Genomic DNA, 13,191 nt, shown 5'->3' with positions numbered 1-13,191 from the left:
ATGCTAATCATTTGGATATCATCGATTACATGGCCATTTTGTCTCAATTCACTTCTCATTCTTTTCAGTTTGGTCAAATGTCCACCAATTCGTTCACCAGGTTTCAACTTCGAACCATGGAACTCAGACATGAGCAAACATGAGGATTCAATTGAAACGGGCCTGTAGCAATCTTCCAAAATAGCCCATATTTCTTGGGCAGTTGCATCAGGTGGAAAGATACCTTGGATCTCAATTTCCATTGACATGAGTAAAGTCGTGATAGCTCTGTTTTCGAGGTTTCTTATTGCAGGTGTCCAGGGTTGACGGGGAGGATCAAAAACCATGGAATATGTGCCTTCTCTTCGAAGCAAGAGCGCAATTTCACTGACCCAGGCTTTATAATTTTCTCCTGACTCCTTTAATTTGGACTCACCAGTCAAGGGGGTGACTGTGAATACCTGCTGAGGAACAATTTGTTGCTCTGGTTGCAAAGCTGGTTGTTGAACCAGGGGATGCTGGGGTTGCATCATTGGCCTTTGCGTGGCAACATCAAATTGGCTTCCTCGAATTTGCCTCTGGCTTTGCCTTTTTCCATCTAGGGAGAATTCCACACCGCCAGGGGGTATTGAAGACTTAACCTTTGGAGACAAAGTTTTGGCTTCTAAAGGACTCATAGACATATCTCTGAAAATCTGGTCCAATTGCTTAATCTTTTGCTGTAATAATTTTTCTCCGCCAGCAGATGGCAGTGCAGCTTCACTTCTTGGCTGCCTCTCCTTTCTATACGTATGCGGGAGTTCAGTTGACTCAAAGGGACCACGTGACCTCGGTGACGTGTACATGTCTCTTTGTTCTAATTGACCAATGAACTCTGTGGGGTGTGTCTTAGGCTGTTGTTTTGAAGAAGACAAGATGGCGTCCTCAGACATTTTGGGAGTGGGGGAGCTTCTTCTACTTCGCCTTATCTCTTCAAAACACACTCTCGCCTCCCTAGCATATTTTTCAAACAGTTCTATTTGATCTAGATAGCTTTGCATTTCTTGCTCACCATCTGGGGGAATTTCATAAACTTTGCTTTCTGCGTGGGAGGAATTTTCCTCTGCCGGCAGTTGCCGTTTAGACTTTTGCCGTTCATTAATTGTATCTTGATAATGAGGGACATTTACTGACCTCAGTCCGTAGATCTTGCCTTCTGTAACTCTTTCCCCCATTTCTGGCTCGGCACCTTGTTGCTCCTGGAATACGTTTTGATCTTGCTTCTCTGTGTCCGAGGGAGCCTCTTTGTCAGAGGAAGCTGATTCATCTGTGTTCGCCCCATCTTTCTTTTTCTTTCTCTTCTTCGACATGGCTAATTAGGCTTAGTCGGTTATCTTTAGATAGCATGAAGGGAAAATACAGCCATAAATTGTAGTCATCTCAGCTGGTCATCAAAAGCCAAAACTCTGCTACCAAGTTGTCAACCATCCTCTGCTACCAAGTTGTCAGGGAAAAAAAACACCCTGTTAGAGACCGATGGACCGTGGCTGATTCCCTTCTGCATATCTTTTGAGATATTTAGAAAAATAAGTCTTTAAAAGTATTCTAATTAATAAACAAACTTTAATAATAAAATAAAACAGAAAATAACTAATTGGTTACATTTTGATAATGAAAGCTACGTTTGCCAAAGTTGGCTGCCGAACAAAGAAGAGAGGAATTTTGGAATGTGTAACGCGTGCGCAATAAATCACTTTCAGATAAGAACTTTTTTTTTTTGTTTTATGACCTGCGCAATAAAGCTTTCTTAGTTTAACTCTTGAGTGTCAATTCAGGCAGTTCAGGCCTAGCAAACTTTTTAACATCGTGACAATGTTGTTCTAGTTGCAGCAAGTAAGAAGGCTTTAATAGATTCTGTTTTGCTAACCATTCAGTGCTCAGCATGGTACGCTTCAGTAAAATGATAATCCAGACACCCTGTTCAGTTGACAAGAGATGAGAGCTGATGTGCAGAAGATCATTGCTTGAGGGATGCAGATGAGGACACACTGAAAGATTTTTCTGTATGTGCAAGAAAAATCCCTTTAATTAATGCAAGAGCATCCATTCTGCTGGAGCTGATTGACTCTGAAGGTGTATATGAGCCACCTTTGATGTGCAAATTGTCTACAGTGGAAATAAATAAGTTCATTGACGAAACAATGCAAGTGCCACAGTGGTCTATGATGCCCAATCAATAGAGAGATGTGTGAAATAGGTCACAGACCTAGTAAGCACAGTTTATACACATGAGAAACATGAGGATTATATCAGAGGCCAAGAAGCAAATTATCGGCTGATGTCGAAGAACGAATCAAAACAAGTCTTTATCAAACACGCTTTAACATTTTTTTAACTCAGATAATTGCTTTCTCATGTTAGTTTGTGATTGCATGGCTTTTTTGCTTAGCTAGATAAAATTTATGCAGGTAAAAAACTTTAATTTTTCTAGCAAAAGATATAATTTAGAGAAGATACAGTTAATAGTACTTGGGTTACAAGAGACTTTTATAGGGTATTGTTGTGGCCCAACAGCGACCGGCTGAGCTGTTGGTGGAATCTGACAGCAATGAACACTGTGGGACTGCCCTGGAGGCTGAGGAAGACTCTGGGTGGTGTTCGGAGTCAGAGCAGGGACTAAAGAGGTCTGTTGGCCACCAGGTGGCGTCTGAGACAGGGAGCAGTGAGGAAGAACAGGGAGGCTGTCCCTGACGTACGTATGTGTAGGGCTGCTAGGAGGAGAGAGCAGCTTTGGAAAAAGGGTCACAGAAAGAAATAGGAACAAGTGGCTACTGATTGGCCCTTCCCGGAGAGCTTAAAGGTGGGGCGACGGGAGGGGAATTTTGCAGGAAACAACAATTTACTGATCCAACCATAGAGAAAGATTGGGAGAATTTCGTGAGTTCAAGCCTTGTTTCATACAGATAGCTTTTGGGCTCCCAGCCAAGTGGTTGCTTATCTCTCTCCTTAGTTGTGGCAGACAGCCAAGTCTGCGTCCGTATATATTGCAGTGGCTTGGGACAGAACAGGTATATGTTCACATATGGATTAACCATACCAAGCTAAACATTGGGCAATTGCAAAAATAACAGCAGATTTGAATTCTTGGTGTAAAAACACATCTTTTTAGAACTCTTCATAGAAAAGAATTGCAAAAATTCATTTTCACCCCATTAAAGAACACATTCTACCTGTGCAATATACAGGTTATGGAAGGCAGGCTGGTTGCAGTTTTAACTAGTTTTAACTGCCTGTTTGAACAGTATGTTATAGAAGAACAGATGATAGACTCAATAATTTCTTTTTATAACTCCAGGGATCGTCTGAACTTTCTAAGTTGACACAGGAAGAACATTCTTTGCAGTGACTTTTTAATGATGGATTTAATGTTAGGTGTCCATTTTAAATCTTGGGACATTCTAGAACCCATTGTATGCTCGTCAAAGTGACTGAAACATATTAATGAATTATACATACTCACTAATAGAAAAAAAAGTCATGGCATAAACAAAGGTAGTTTTGTTTTCCAGATGCTTCTTGCTGTGATCCTACGGTAATTTATATTTCTATATTATTGTTTTCTGTTCTTATTGCTATAGGTAAGGCTAGGTCTTCCTGAACATTGTTATCAAAATATTGAAATGTTAGACACTAATGATGACATTGAAGAGGAGCAGATAGACATCTATGTGTTCTCTAACTTGACATAATGAATAAGTACATGCATTGATAGAAGTGTGAAAGTATCATGATTCTCCGAAAATAAGACTGGGTCTTATTTCCAGGGAAACATGGTACTTTCACACTTCTATCAATGTAGATCTACAATAAAATAGAATTAGCTCATCTGATTGTGATTTCTATCTGGTTTAACTTGCCATGCTGATAGTAACAGGGAGGTTAATGGCTTGCTTTCAATCACTCCTAAATCAGCCATTTCCCCTCCCAATGTAGGATTTACACTGACCTCCAAGTGAACTCCTAATTCTGTATGATACAATCAAGATCCTTATCTGTTTTTTGTGTGACAACATTTTCTGGACAATTTCCTCACATTATAATCATCGTAATGTATTAATATTTTGTTAAAACATTAAAATATCAATAGTAACTTGGGAAACTCATCCAGAAATTATGAATTTAGTTCTTCAAAGAAGGTATGATGACATAAGAACATTTAATAACCTAGATCAGTGATGGCAAATCTTTTTTGGCTGCCGTGCCAAAAACGGGGGAAGCATAGGGGGATCGTGCGCCGGTGTGCGACACTCATAATGTTATGTGTGTGGCCTCCCAGTGCACGCGCATGCGCGCAATCAGCAACCCCCCCTACTTTTGCTGCAGTTTTTTCACCTTCCCCAGGCTTCAGAGGCTTTCTAGGAGCCTGGGGAGGGTGACAACAGCCTCCCCACCCCCAGACGCTTTCCGGATGCTGTTGTCTCCTCCAGGGGAACCTGGAGGTTTGGGAATGGTGACTTCCAGTTTGTCCATAGGGCCGATTTTTGACCTCTGGAGTCCTCAGGAGGCTTCCCTGAAGGCTCCGGAGGGTGAAAAATGGACCTACGGACAAATCGGAAGTCACCATTCCTGAACTTTTGGGTTCTCTGTAGGGCCAATTTTCGACCTCAGGAGGCTTCCCTGAAGGCTCTGGAGGGCAAAAACTGGCCCTATGGGCAAACCGGAAGTCCGTTCCCATAGGGCTGGTTTTCCATGATTTGGAGGCCTTCAGAGGGCAAAAAATGGCCTCAAAAAAAAAAGGCTAAAGTCAGCTGCCCTGACAAATGTCTCGTGCCCTGACAAATGGCTCCATGTGCCACAGGTTCGCCATCACCTGCCTAGATGTTCTAATGTTTCTTTCACCATCTTCAAATCAGGAGAACTATAATCATTCTAGTAATCTGTCCTGCATTTCTTTGCCTGGCTATTTGCATTTCCTTTAACTCTTATTTGTATTTTGATACAAATGGCCAACAAAGGTTGTCAGTTTTCAAAAACAACAACCCTGTTTTGGTTTGCTTAACAATTGAAATTTGTTTTAAACTGACTAAATTCTGTAATCTCTATTTAATAGAAATGGGGATTTAAATTACTATTTACCTCATCTGGATTATTGCTCTGATATTATGGAATAATTACCAGTCTTTCTAGAACAGATTTGTCAGGAAATGATTCCTTTGGTATGGTAAAGGGTCACTTTAGGGTTGTGACCTCACTTAACTATAACTACATGAAAGCTAAAGGTGGTTTTTTTTTAAAAAAATCTCCATGTTCCAATTATACAAGGCACAATACTGAACGAGAATATAGTTTTTAATCTTAGGGCTTCATTACAGCCAAATATACGGATGATCTTAAAGTTCCATGTCAGATCAGAATCTTTTCCAGCCTTCCAAGGAGCTCAGTTTGCACCTTCACTTAAAATTGCACCTAATTTGTAAGGCCTGTTTTTAAGCTTCCCTTTGTATTTTAAAATGCTTCTCCATGACTTTGGTTTACTTACAGTCAAACCATCTGTTTGGATTTACACCTTTTCTTCCTTAAGTTATTTTTCCCAATTGGTCTGACTGCTCTAACCTTGATCTTAATTTAAATTCTTCCTGGAGCCAGGCACTTCACAAGAAATTAAAATCTTGCCACTTTTTATGGTCATGTTTGGATCCATTGGAGGTCATGAATGTTCATTGGTTAATCTTCAGCACTGTGCTGTGACATAAAGATCTAAACAGATTTGTCAGTTTTGCTCAGAAATACTTTGCTCTTCTCCTCTATCCACCTTATTAAGTACCATGACTATAATAATCCCTAAATTCAGAAAGACATTATCTTTTGCCAGTTTTACAATCTACCAATAGCTTCCTGAAGGGAGATATTAAAATATCCATTGCAGCCTGTGTTGAAGGAACAGTTGAAATGCTTATGTTATGCAGTATTGTACTGCTTGTAATATGTTGATGTTCAACAGAAGTTATCTCTATTTTTAGTCAAGCACCTTAGAATTGTATTTCCGTTTTAAATTTGCATATGCTTCTCTATGTAACAAGCCATTCAGTTATTCTTTATGTGAGCACACTTAAATATATTCCTGCTTGCTCTTTTGAATAGAAGTTTTCAAAGGAGTTTTCTCTTTAGATCAGTGTTATCTACATAGAAAGTTATAGCAAGATTTAAATTGAATGTGCCCCACGTGACTGCTTCTCTCAATGTCCATAATCCCAGCACTCCTAATTTTGGTTGTTGTTATCTCATTGGTCATTAAGTGGATGGAGTCCAAGCTAAAGAGTTCTTTAGGGCAGTGGGGAAGTCCTTGGGAGGCCCAGGATAAACCATGTGTAAGTTTGGGATGCTGTAAACAATCCTCTCTGCTCTGGGGCTGAAAGTAATTCTGATTGAAATCCTTTATAGCTGAAAACTGTGTTTGGATTTCGGCAGGGAGGATTTTCAGCCTCCGAGTAGAAAGGTTTATCTGGAGCAGAGTGCCCCAGAATACAATATCAGAACAGGTTATTTCTCTATAATTTATCTTTGGGTTTTAATCTGTGCAAAAATTTAATAACTCTGATGGTTTGTGATTTGTCCTCATTTATTTTCTAGTTTATCTTTACAAATGATCTGAAAAGATTAAAGGTAAATTCAAGGATTTTCAAGGTCAGTCTTTGAACTCTGGTGCTAAAAATCCTTGTTGACTGAAAATACTGCTTGTATTTCTGTTGGGAGGATTTTTACTTTGCTCTACTCTCTATGCTCTGGGACTATAAACTCCTCCATGACTGAAAAAGCTGCTTAAATATCAGAACAATTTTCTTTTTCCAGCCAGCCCCTACAGGGTAGAGAGGGTCCTCTTGACAGGTGGCAATGACTTGCGACCTTCCTTCCTCTCATTCTCATTAACTTTTTACTTTTTTGTTATTTTTTTAATTATTATTTTTTATTATACACCTCTCAAAGTTCCTCTCTGGGGGAGATGAGCAGGTCAAAAATGTGAAATAAAATAAAATAAATAAATAATGAAATAATAAATAAATAATTAAATAATGAAATAATAAAAAATAATAAAATAAATAAATAATAAAATAAAATAAAATGCTAGCTAGCTAGCTAGCTTAGCTTTCTGCTGAGCAGATCCAAAACGTGAAATAAAATAAAATAAAAAGCTAGTTAGCTAGCTTAGCTTTCTGAAGCCAGCAGGAAAGATTTCAAATGGCAACGATATGATTACAGGGTGCTTGGCAACTAGTCACAAGTACAAACAGATTTCCAATTGCCTATAACACAATCACGTGACCACAATGGACCCTTCAACAACTATAACTTTAGGAATTGATCATGACTCCAGCACATTCATAATTTTGAATGTTTACTGAATTATTGGTCGTAAGTTAAAAGCTACCTTTACAAATGTTCTCTTGGAAGACTAATAACCAAGCATTATTGGAAACGTTCAGTGCTAATTCTTATGATTAGGCATGCATAAACTAATACTTCTATCAAGTGTGTAAAAGGAGATATATCTTAAATTATACATATAAAAGTTTTTAATCTGTGGAAGGACTTTTTTTGCTGAACAAAAGAACTTGCAGTGCTATTTACATATTTCAGATGGAATATTATAGACAAATGGCTATTTTACCTGCTTTCACAGAAGAATTCTAGATGCCTTAACCACTAAGAATCAGTCCTTCTAGTAATATAATATTGCTAGAATTTTGAATTATTTTTTCCTCAGGGTATTTTTTCATTTGAAAAATCAAGTAGATGGAACATTTATCACTTTAAGAGCATAGAAGGTATAACTTATGAAGTAGCATGCAATATTTAGATATTTTGTATATTTATGAAATTGAATGTTACTTGGCTCAGGTGTTGTTTCTCATTGGGATTTTTCTGTTGCTGCTTTAAAATTCAAATTGTTTTTCATCTTCTGTCTCATATCTCTGATTGTGGTATTTTGCAATAAGTGTAAAAAGCTGCTTATTTCCCAGGCTGTAATGCAGGGCTTATGCCACAGTAGTAAGGTGATGGGAAAAGGCTAATCATTAGGGATCAGGTGAAAAGGACAGCAAATGAATAATGCTATTTGCAGTTTTATTGTAATTTAATTCATATTTCATAGAATGATTCTTAAATGCACATTGCCAGATTTTCTATTGAAAAATCTGAAAAAAGTCAAGGGAAAGGAGAACACATTTTGCTTCCCCCCCCTCCAATATTATTACTGCCCAGGACATCCACCTTTCTTTAAGATTACACTATAGATTGCTAATCTTAGGTAAAACTGATCTTTCTATAATTAAAAAATTGCAGTTATATATAATTTTTCTTCTTCCATTTAATCATGTTTGATTATTCAAAATAGCCTGGAGAAGTCCCTGTAGTTTTTTTTTGTCAAGGTTTTTCAGGAATGGTTTGCCATTACCTCCTTTCTAAGGCTAAGAGACTGTGACTAACCCAAGGTCACCTAGCTGGCTTTGTGCCTGGACAAAGAACTCACAATCTCCTGGTTTCTAGCCTGATGCCTTAACTATTAAATCAAATTGGTTCTCTGTGTATAATTTACTTATTCTATTTATCATAGTCTATATACAAAGAATAGCAAGCTCTTAAACCTGGAGATAGTATAAGGGCATGTTATTTCTCTATAATTTATCTTTGGGTTATAATCTGTACAAAATCTTACTCAGTTACTCCTATGACTTTTGATTCTTTTTTTATTTATTTCTTCACAAATGATTGGAAAATATTAAAGGTGAATCTAATGTATATGTTGATGCTCTTGTATTTTCAAATTGCATAACATTTCAGAATACATTCAAAGGTAATGTAATATTGAAGAAATGTTCATTCATTTGGTTAGTGTTCATTTGAAGTATATCAGTTAGTAAGCATTCGTTCAAGTATATTAGGAAATGAGGTACCCAACATGGGTCCTTTTGAATTACTGTAAATCCATTCATACTTTAGTTCCGCTAGCTCATTTTTAGTTTGTTTTTTTATTAAAAAGTTTTTTATTAAACATAAATTAAAACGTTGGACACAATGTAGACCGTCCTGGCAGAATCTATGACATACATGCTAAGATGAATCCAAATATTATAAGATCTGGGATAAATTTTATCGATGGTTGGAATATAAAAGGGAAAGCCCAAAGTAGACATGAGTCAAGATTCATAGAATGGAGACTAGAATTATGTATGAAATGATAAATGCAAGAATGTTCAAGATAAACACAAACCAACATGGCTGGAAATAGGTTATTTTTTTTTCTTTTTGTAAATACGGTATGGATCAAATGTTAAAAAAGTAGGGTGGCTACAATGTATAACTGAATATCTCATTTTTAGTTTCAATAGCTCATCTATAGAAGATCTTTCACCACTGGTCATTTTTTGTTTATATAGGTTTGGCATTCCTGACTACCTATGTAAGACAAGGGTTGTCTGCAATAAAACTCTACATTGTATATTGTTAACAGCATGGAGATAACTTGCCAGTTTTACCTAATTTGCAGAATCCAATCATGTCCCAAACTATTAAACAGATGAGGTAGAACAGAACCCAAAAATATCTAAATATTGTCATCTATACTTGGAAGATAGAAAATCCCTTATATAAGACTTCATTCAAAAACTATGGGGTTTTTAAATGTTGGATTTTGGATGTTAGTATTATAAAGATTTATATCTCAACTTTGCTCTGTATTGATAATTACCAAAAATTAATTAATGGATACATTTAATTCTTTTTTATATAGGTTCTGGGTCCTGCTGATAGACTAGAACAACCATGTTTCGGAACAGTCTCAAGATGCTTCTTACAGGTGGTAAATCAAACCGTAAGAACAGATCCAGTGGTAAGTAAAAGGAGTGTCTTGATGCTGTGCAACCATCTTAATCCAAGGAATGAAGCTACTACTTCTATGGTAGATCCAGGTAGACCTCATAGTAGCATTGCTGCTCTTGAAATAATGCTTGCTTTGCTTCTCATTCATTCATTCATTCATTCATTCATTCATTCTTTCATTCATTCATTCATTCATTCATTCACGTGCTGCCTCAATTACTGCCTCAATTACTGAAATATACTGTAGGTGGCTTATATATTTGTTTTAAAATAATTATATAAATATTAGGATTAACAAAACAGATAATCATATGTAATTATATGTTGGGAATAATAACTAACTTAAAAGGATTAAAATGAATAAGTCATTAAAATTTGGTGGAAGAACCAAGTTTTATGAAAGCTCAATAGGTAAGGGTCATTGTTCTATAAGACAGATCCTGCTACAGAGAAGGGATACCTCCTAGGTCAGGCGAAGTGACCGTGCTTTACAGCTGGGATCTGATATATGCCAACTTTACCAGATTTTACAATTTGGATAGAAATTATAGAAGAAAGGCAATATAATCAGATCCTAAGTTATAAAGGATATTATAGGTGACAATCAGTACTTTGAATTGCAATAATAATTCTTCGAGTAACTCTTCAGGTCATAGAACAGAGATGCTACATGGGCAAAATGAGGAATAGCATAATTGCTTGTAATGCTGCATTCTTTGTAGCTTCTGGGTGTTCTTTGAGAGTAGTCAAGTGGAAGGCGACTAGAGCATGTGTGGTGGTAGAAGTTCCTCTCAATCCTGGAAAGAACATAATTTTCATATAAAATGCATTTGTGCAAAAACTCTCATAGTCCTAATTGCTACTTGATCATTGAGTATGAGTCAAAACTCCAGAAAAACTTTTAAGTTACATACATATTTTACTTAGGGAACTGCTATCACATCAAGAGCTCAAGATGGTAAATTCTGAGAGCACTCAGTCTTGCTAGGGTTGAGACTCAGCCTGTTCCTTCCTAGGAGGGATGATGTGATACACAATTGGCAATGTTAACGTATCCAAGGACTTTATTCACTTGCTCAAGACTCATGAATTGTTCTTACATAATAGGGCAGGATTCTTCTCTATTCAATTTGAAGGGAACTCCCCAGCCAGAGTCCAGCTTCAAATGAATCTGAATAACTTTATCCATCATATATTTTACTTCTTGCTAAGGTCAGCAGACTTTTTGTTATTCCCTTGGTAAGTGGGCAGCTGCTGTCAAAAATAAAGTAAAATAAAATAAAATAAAATAAAGTGTTCTAAAATTGTAGCAATATGAAATGCTGAAAATGTATAATATTTTTGTCATTATCACCTGAATGGTCTCAATATTCTTGACAAAAATAGTTAAATCTCATTAGGTTGGGTTATTTTAATTTAGCAGTACATTTTTATCTTACTTTGGTCTCAGAGTGCCATCTAGAAATGTTCGCTCAAGGAATGTATAGGAATAAAGAATTTAGACATCAAGAGTTATGTTGTAATATAATTTCTTAATATTTCTATATGTTTCTATTTTTCATTTGGTGAAATTAGTATTCTGGATGAACAAATTGAACTGAAGTTAAATTTTGCATTAACCTAACATATAGTATTAATTTGGTTTATGCAGTAATCTGTAGCCTATCTAAACTGTAATTAAAATTTACCAAAATGTGTAAAGTGTAATGTAGTGCAGTAGGAGGATTTGTTACAATTGAAAATTGATTTATTGCTACAAAAGCAGTTTTTTTGCTAGAATATAAATCCTGCAAATTGTGACTTGATATTTTGAAGTTAGATGTACAGCATTTCTGATGCAGAATATTTTTGAAGATTGGTACCTTAAGTTTATCCACTCTATTTTGAATTTGGGTGCTACTTTTACAGTCCTTTATAGATATGGATTGTACAGCTCATATTGTGTTTGAGTTTGGATCACTTAAATAGTACCCAAATATATATATTCACGAAAGACAATATTTGAAGCTAAGAGAGAATCTTGATGGTTCTAATTCTCAAGTTGATTTGCAAAGGAAGATAAAGTTGTATAATATTTGTCTTCTTTCTGAATCTCTAACACTTATTATAAAGTCAGAGTTTTTCCTACTTGGCCAATGAGACAGAAGACTGAACCTTTTACAGGTTTTACAACTTTTAAGAGTTACCTCCATTGTGTAATATGATGTTTCAGTCAAGAGTATTATTTTCCTTTCTAAGGGTCACTTATCTTTGTTAGCTTTGCTAGAGTCAGATACAATTGTACAGGGGAAACATTTACCTTTAAAAAAAATCTTTGCAAGCTACCAAATATTCATAAAAGATGTGGATCCCAATCTAGGCAGTTATGTCTTCTTAATATTTTAGTTGTATCTAAAATTATTGTGACTCTTTTCATATGGGACATAAACATGCTGTCATTCTAAAATTTAAATTCTTCGTAGCATTTCCAAACAAAGCAACCAATATTAGTTGTCTGAGTCAGTGAAAACCTCCTAAGACATTTCAATATTTAGCGCTATGGTCTTATAATTAAACTTGTCAGGTTTATTATTTCAACAGTCTCATATACTTTCCTGTTAAGAAACTGAACGTACATGGTTATCAACAATTTACATAGTTGAAAGCAGGATTCTTTAATACATTGAATCAATTTATTGTTTCTTTGTAGGAATGAATTAGGAAAGAAAATGGAAATGACTTGAATTTGTTAGCATAACTGTTGAACTTGCTGGAGAACAAAGATGATATTTTTCTTTGCTTTAGTATACAGAAATACTTAATTGATATACAGCCGTGATGGCGAACCTATGGCACGCGTGCCACAAGTGGCACACGGAGCCATTTGTCAGGGCACGCGAGGCGGTGCCCTGTCAGCTGGCCAGCGCGCGTGCGCGCGCTGGCCAGCTGAGTTCACCTTTTTAAAAGCTATTTTTCGCCTTCCCCAGGCTCCAGAGGCTTTATAGGAGCCTGGGGAGGGCAAAAAGAGCCTTCCCCGCGTCCCCGGAGGCTTCAGGGAACGTCCCGAGGCTTCCCTGAAGCCTTCAGAACACTTAAAACCAACCTCCGAGCAACCCGGAAGTGACTTCCGGGTTGCTCGGATGGTCGTTTTAAGCGCTCTGAAGGCTTCAGGGAAGCCTCGGGACGGTCCCTGAACAGGCACGAGACGTGCGTTTCCATCGCCCGGGCCCGGATCGCCTCCACTGCGCGGCGCCTCAGGCTCGGCGTCCTTGCGCCCGGCCTTCACATCGCTGCCACCGCCGCCGCCACCGCCGCTAGGACGCCGCCCTCGCCTCCTCCTCCTCCTCCTCTAGCCGCGCCATCGCAAGGATTAAGGCG

At 37.2% G+C, this 13,191-nt stretch overlaps 1 protein-coding gene across 7 annotated transcripts in view; it reads left to right on the top strand.

Moving 5' to 3' along the window:
* TANC2 (tetratricopeptide repeat, ankyrin repeat and coiled-coil containing 2) overlaps positions 1–13,191 on the top strand; it is a gene marked incomplete at its 3' end in the record, with an annotated part of 370,267 nt that overhangs the window by 39,015 nt on the left and 318,061 nt on the right. For all 7 annotated transcript variants that reach the window (XM_081933706.1, XM_081933707.1, XM_081933702.1 and 4 more), the window contains exon 2: positions 9,746–9,844. In XM_081933706.1, coding sequence (XP_081789832.1) covers positions 9,778–9,844 — 67 coding nt within the window. In that variant the 5' untranslated portion in view covers positions 9,746–9,777. The remainder of the gene's footprint in view (positions 1–9,745; positions 9,845–13,191) is intronic.

The sequence above is a fragment of the Natrix helvetica genome (assembly GCF_964273705.1).
Source record: "Natrix helvetica genome assembly, chromosome: Z".
Taxonomy (NCBI): domain Eukaryota; kingdom Metazoa; phylum Chordata; class Lepidosauria; order Squamata; family Natricidae; genus Natrix; species Natrix helvetica.
Note: the sequence above shows the minus strand (reverse complement) of the source record. Positions and strands in the feature narration are given on the sequence as shown.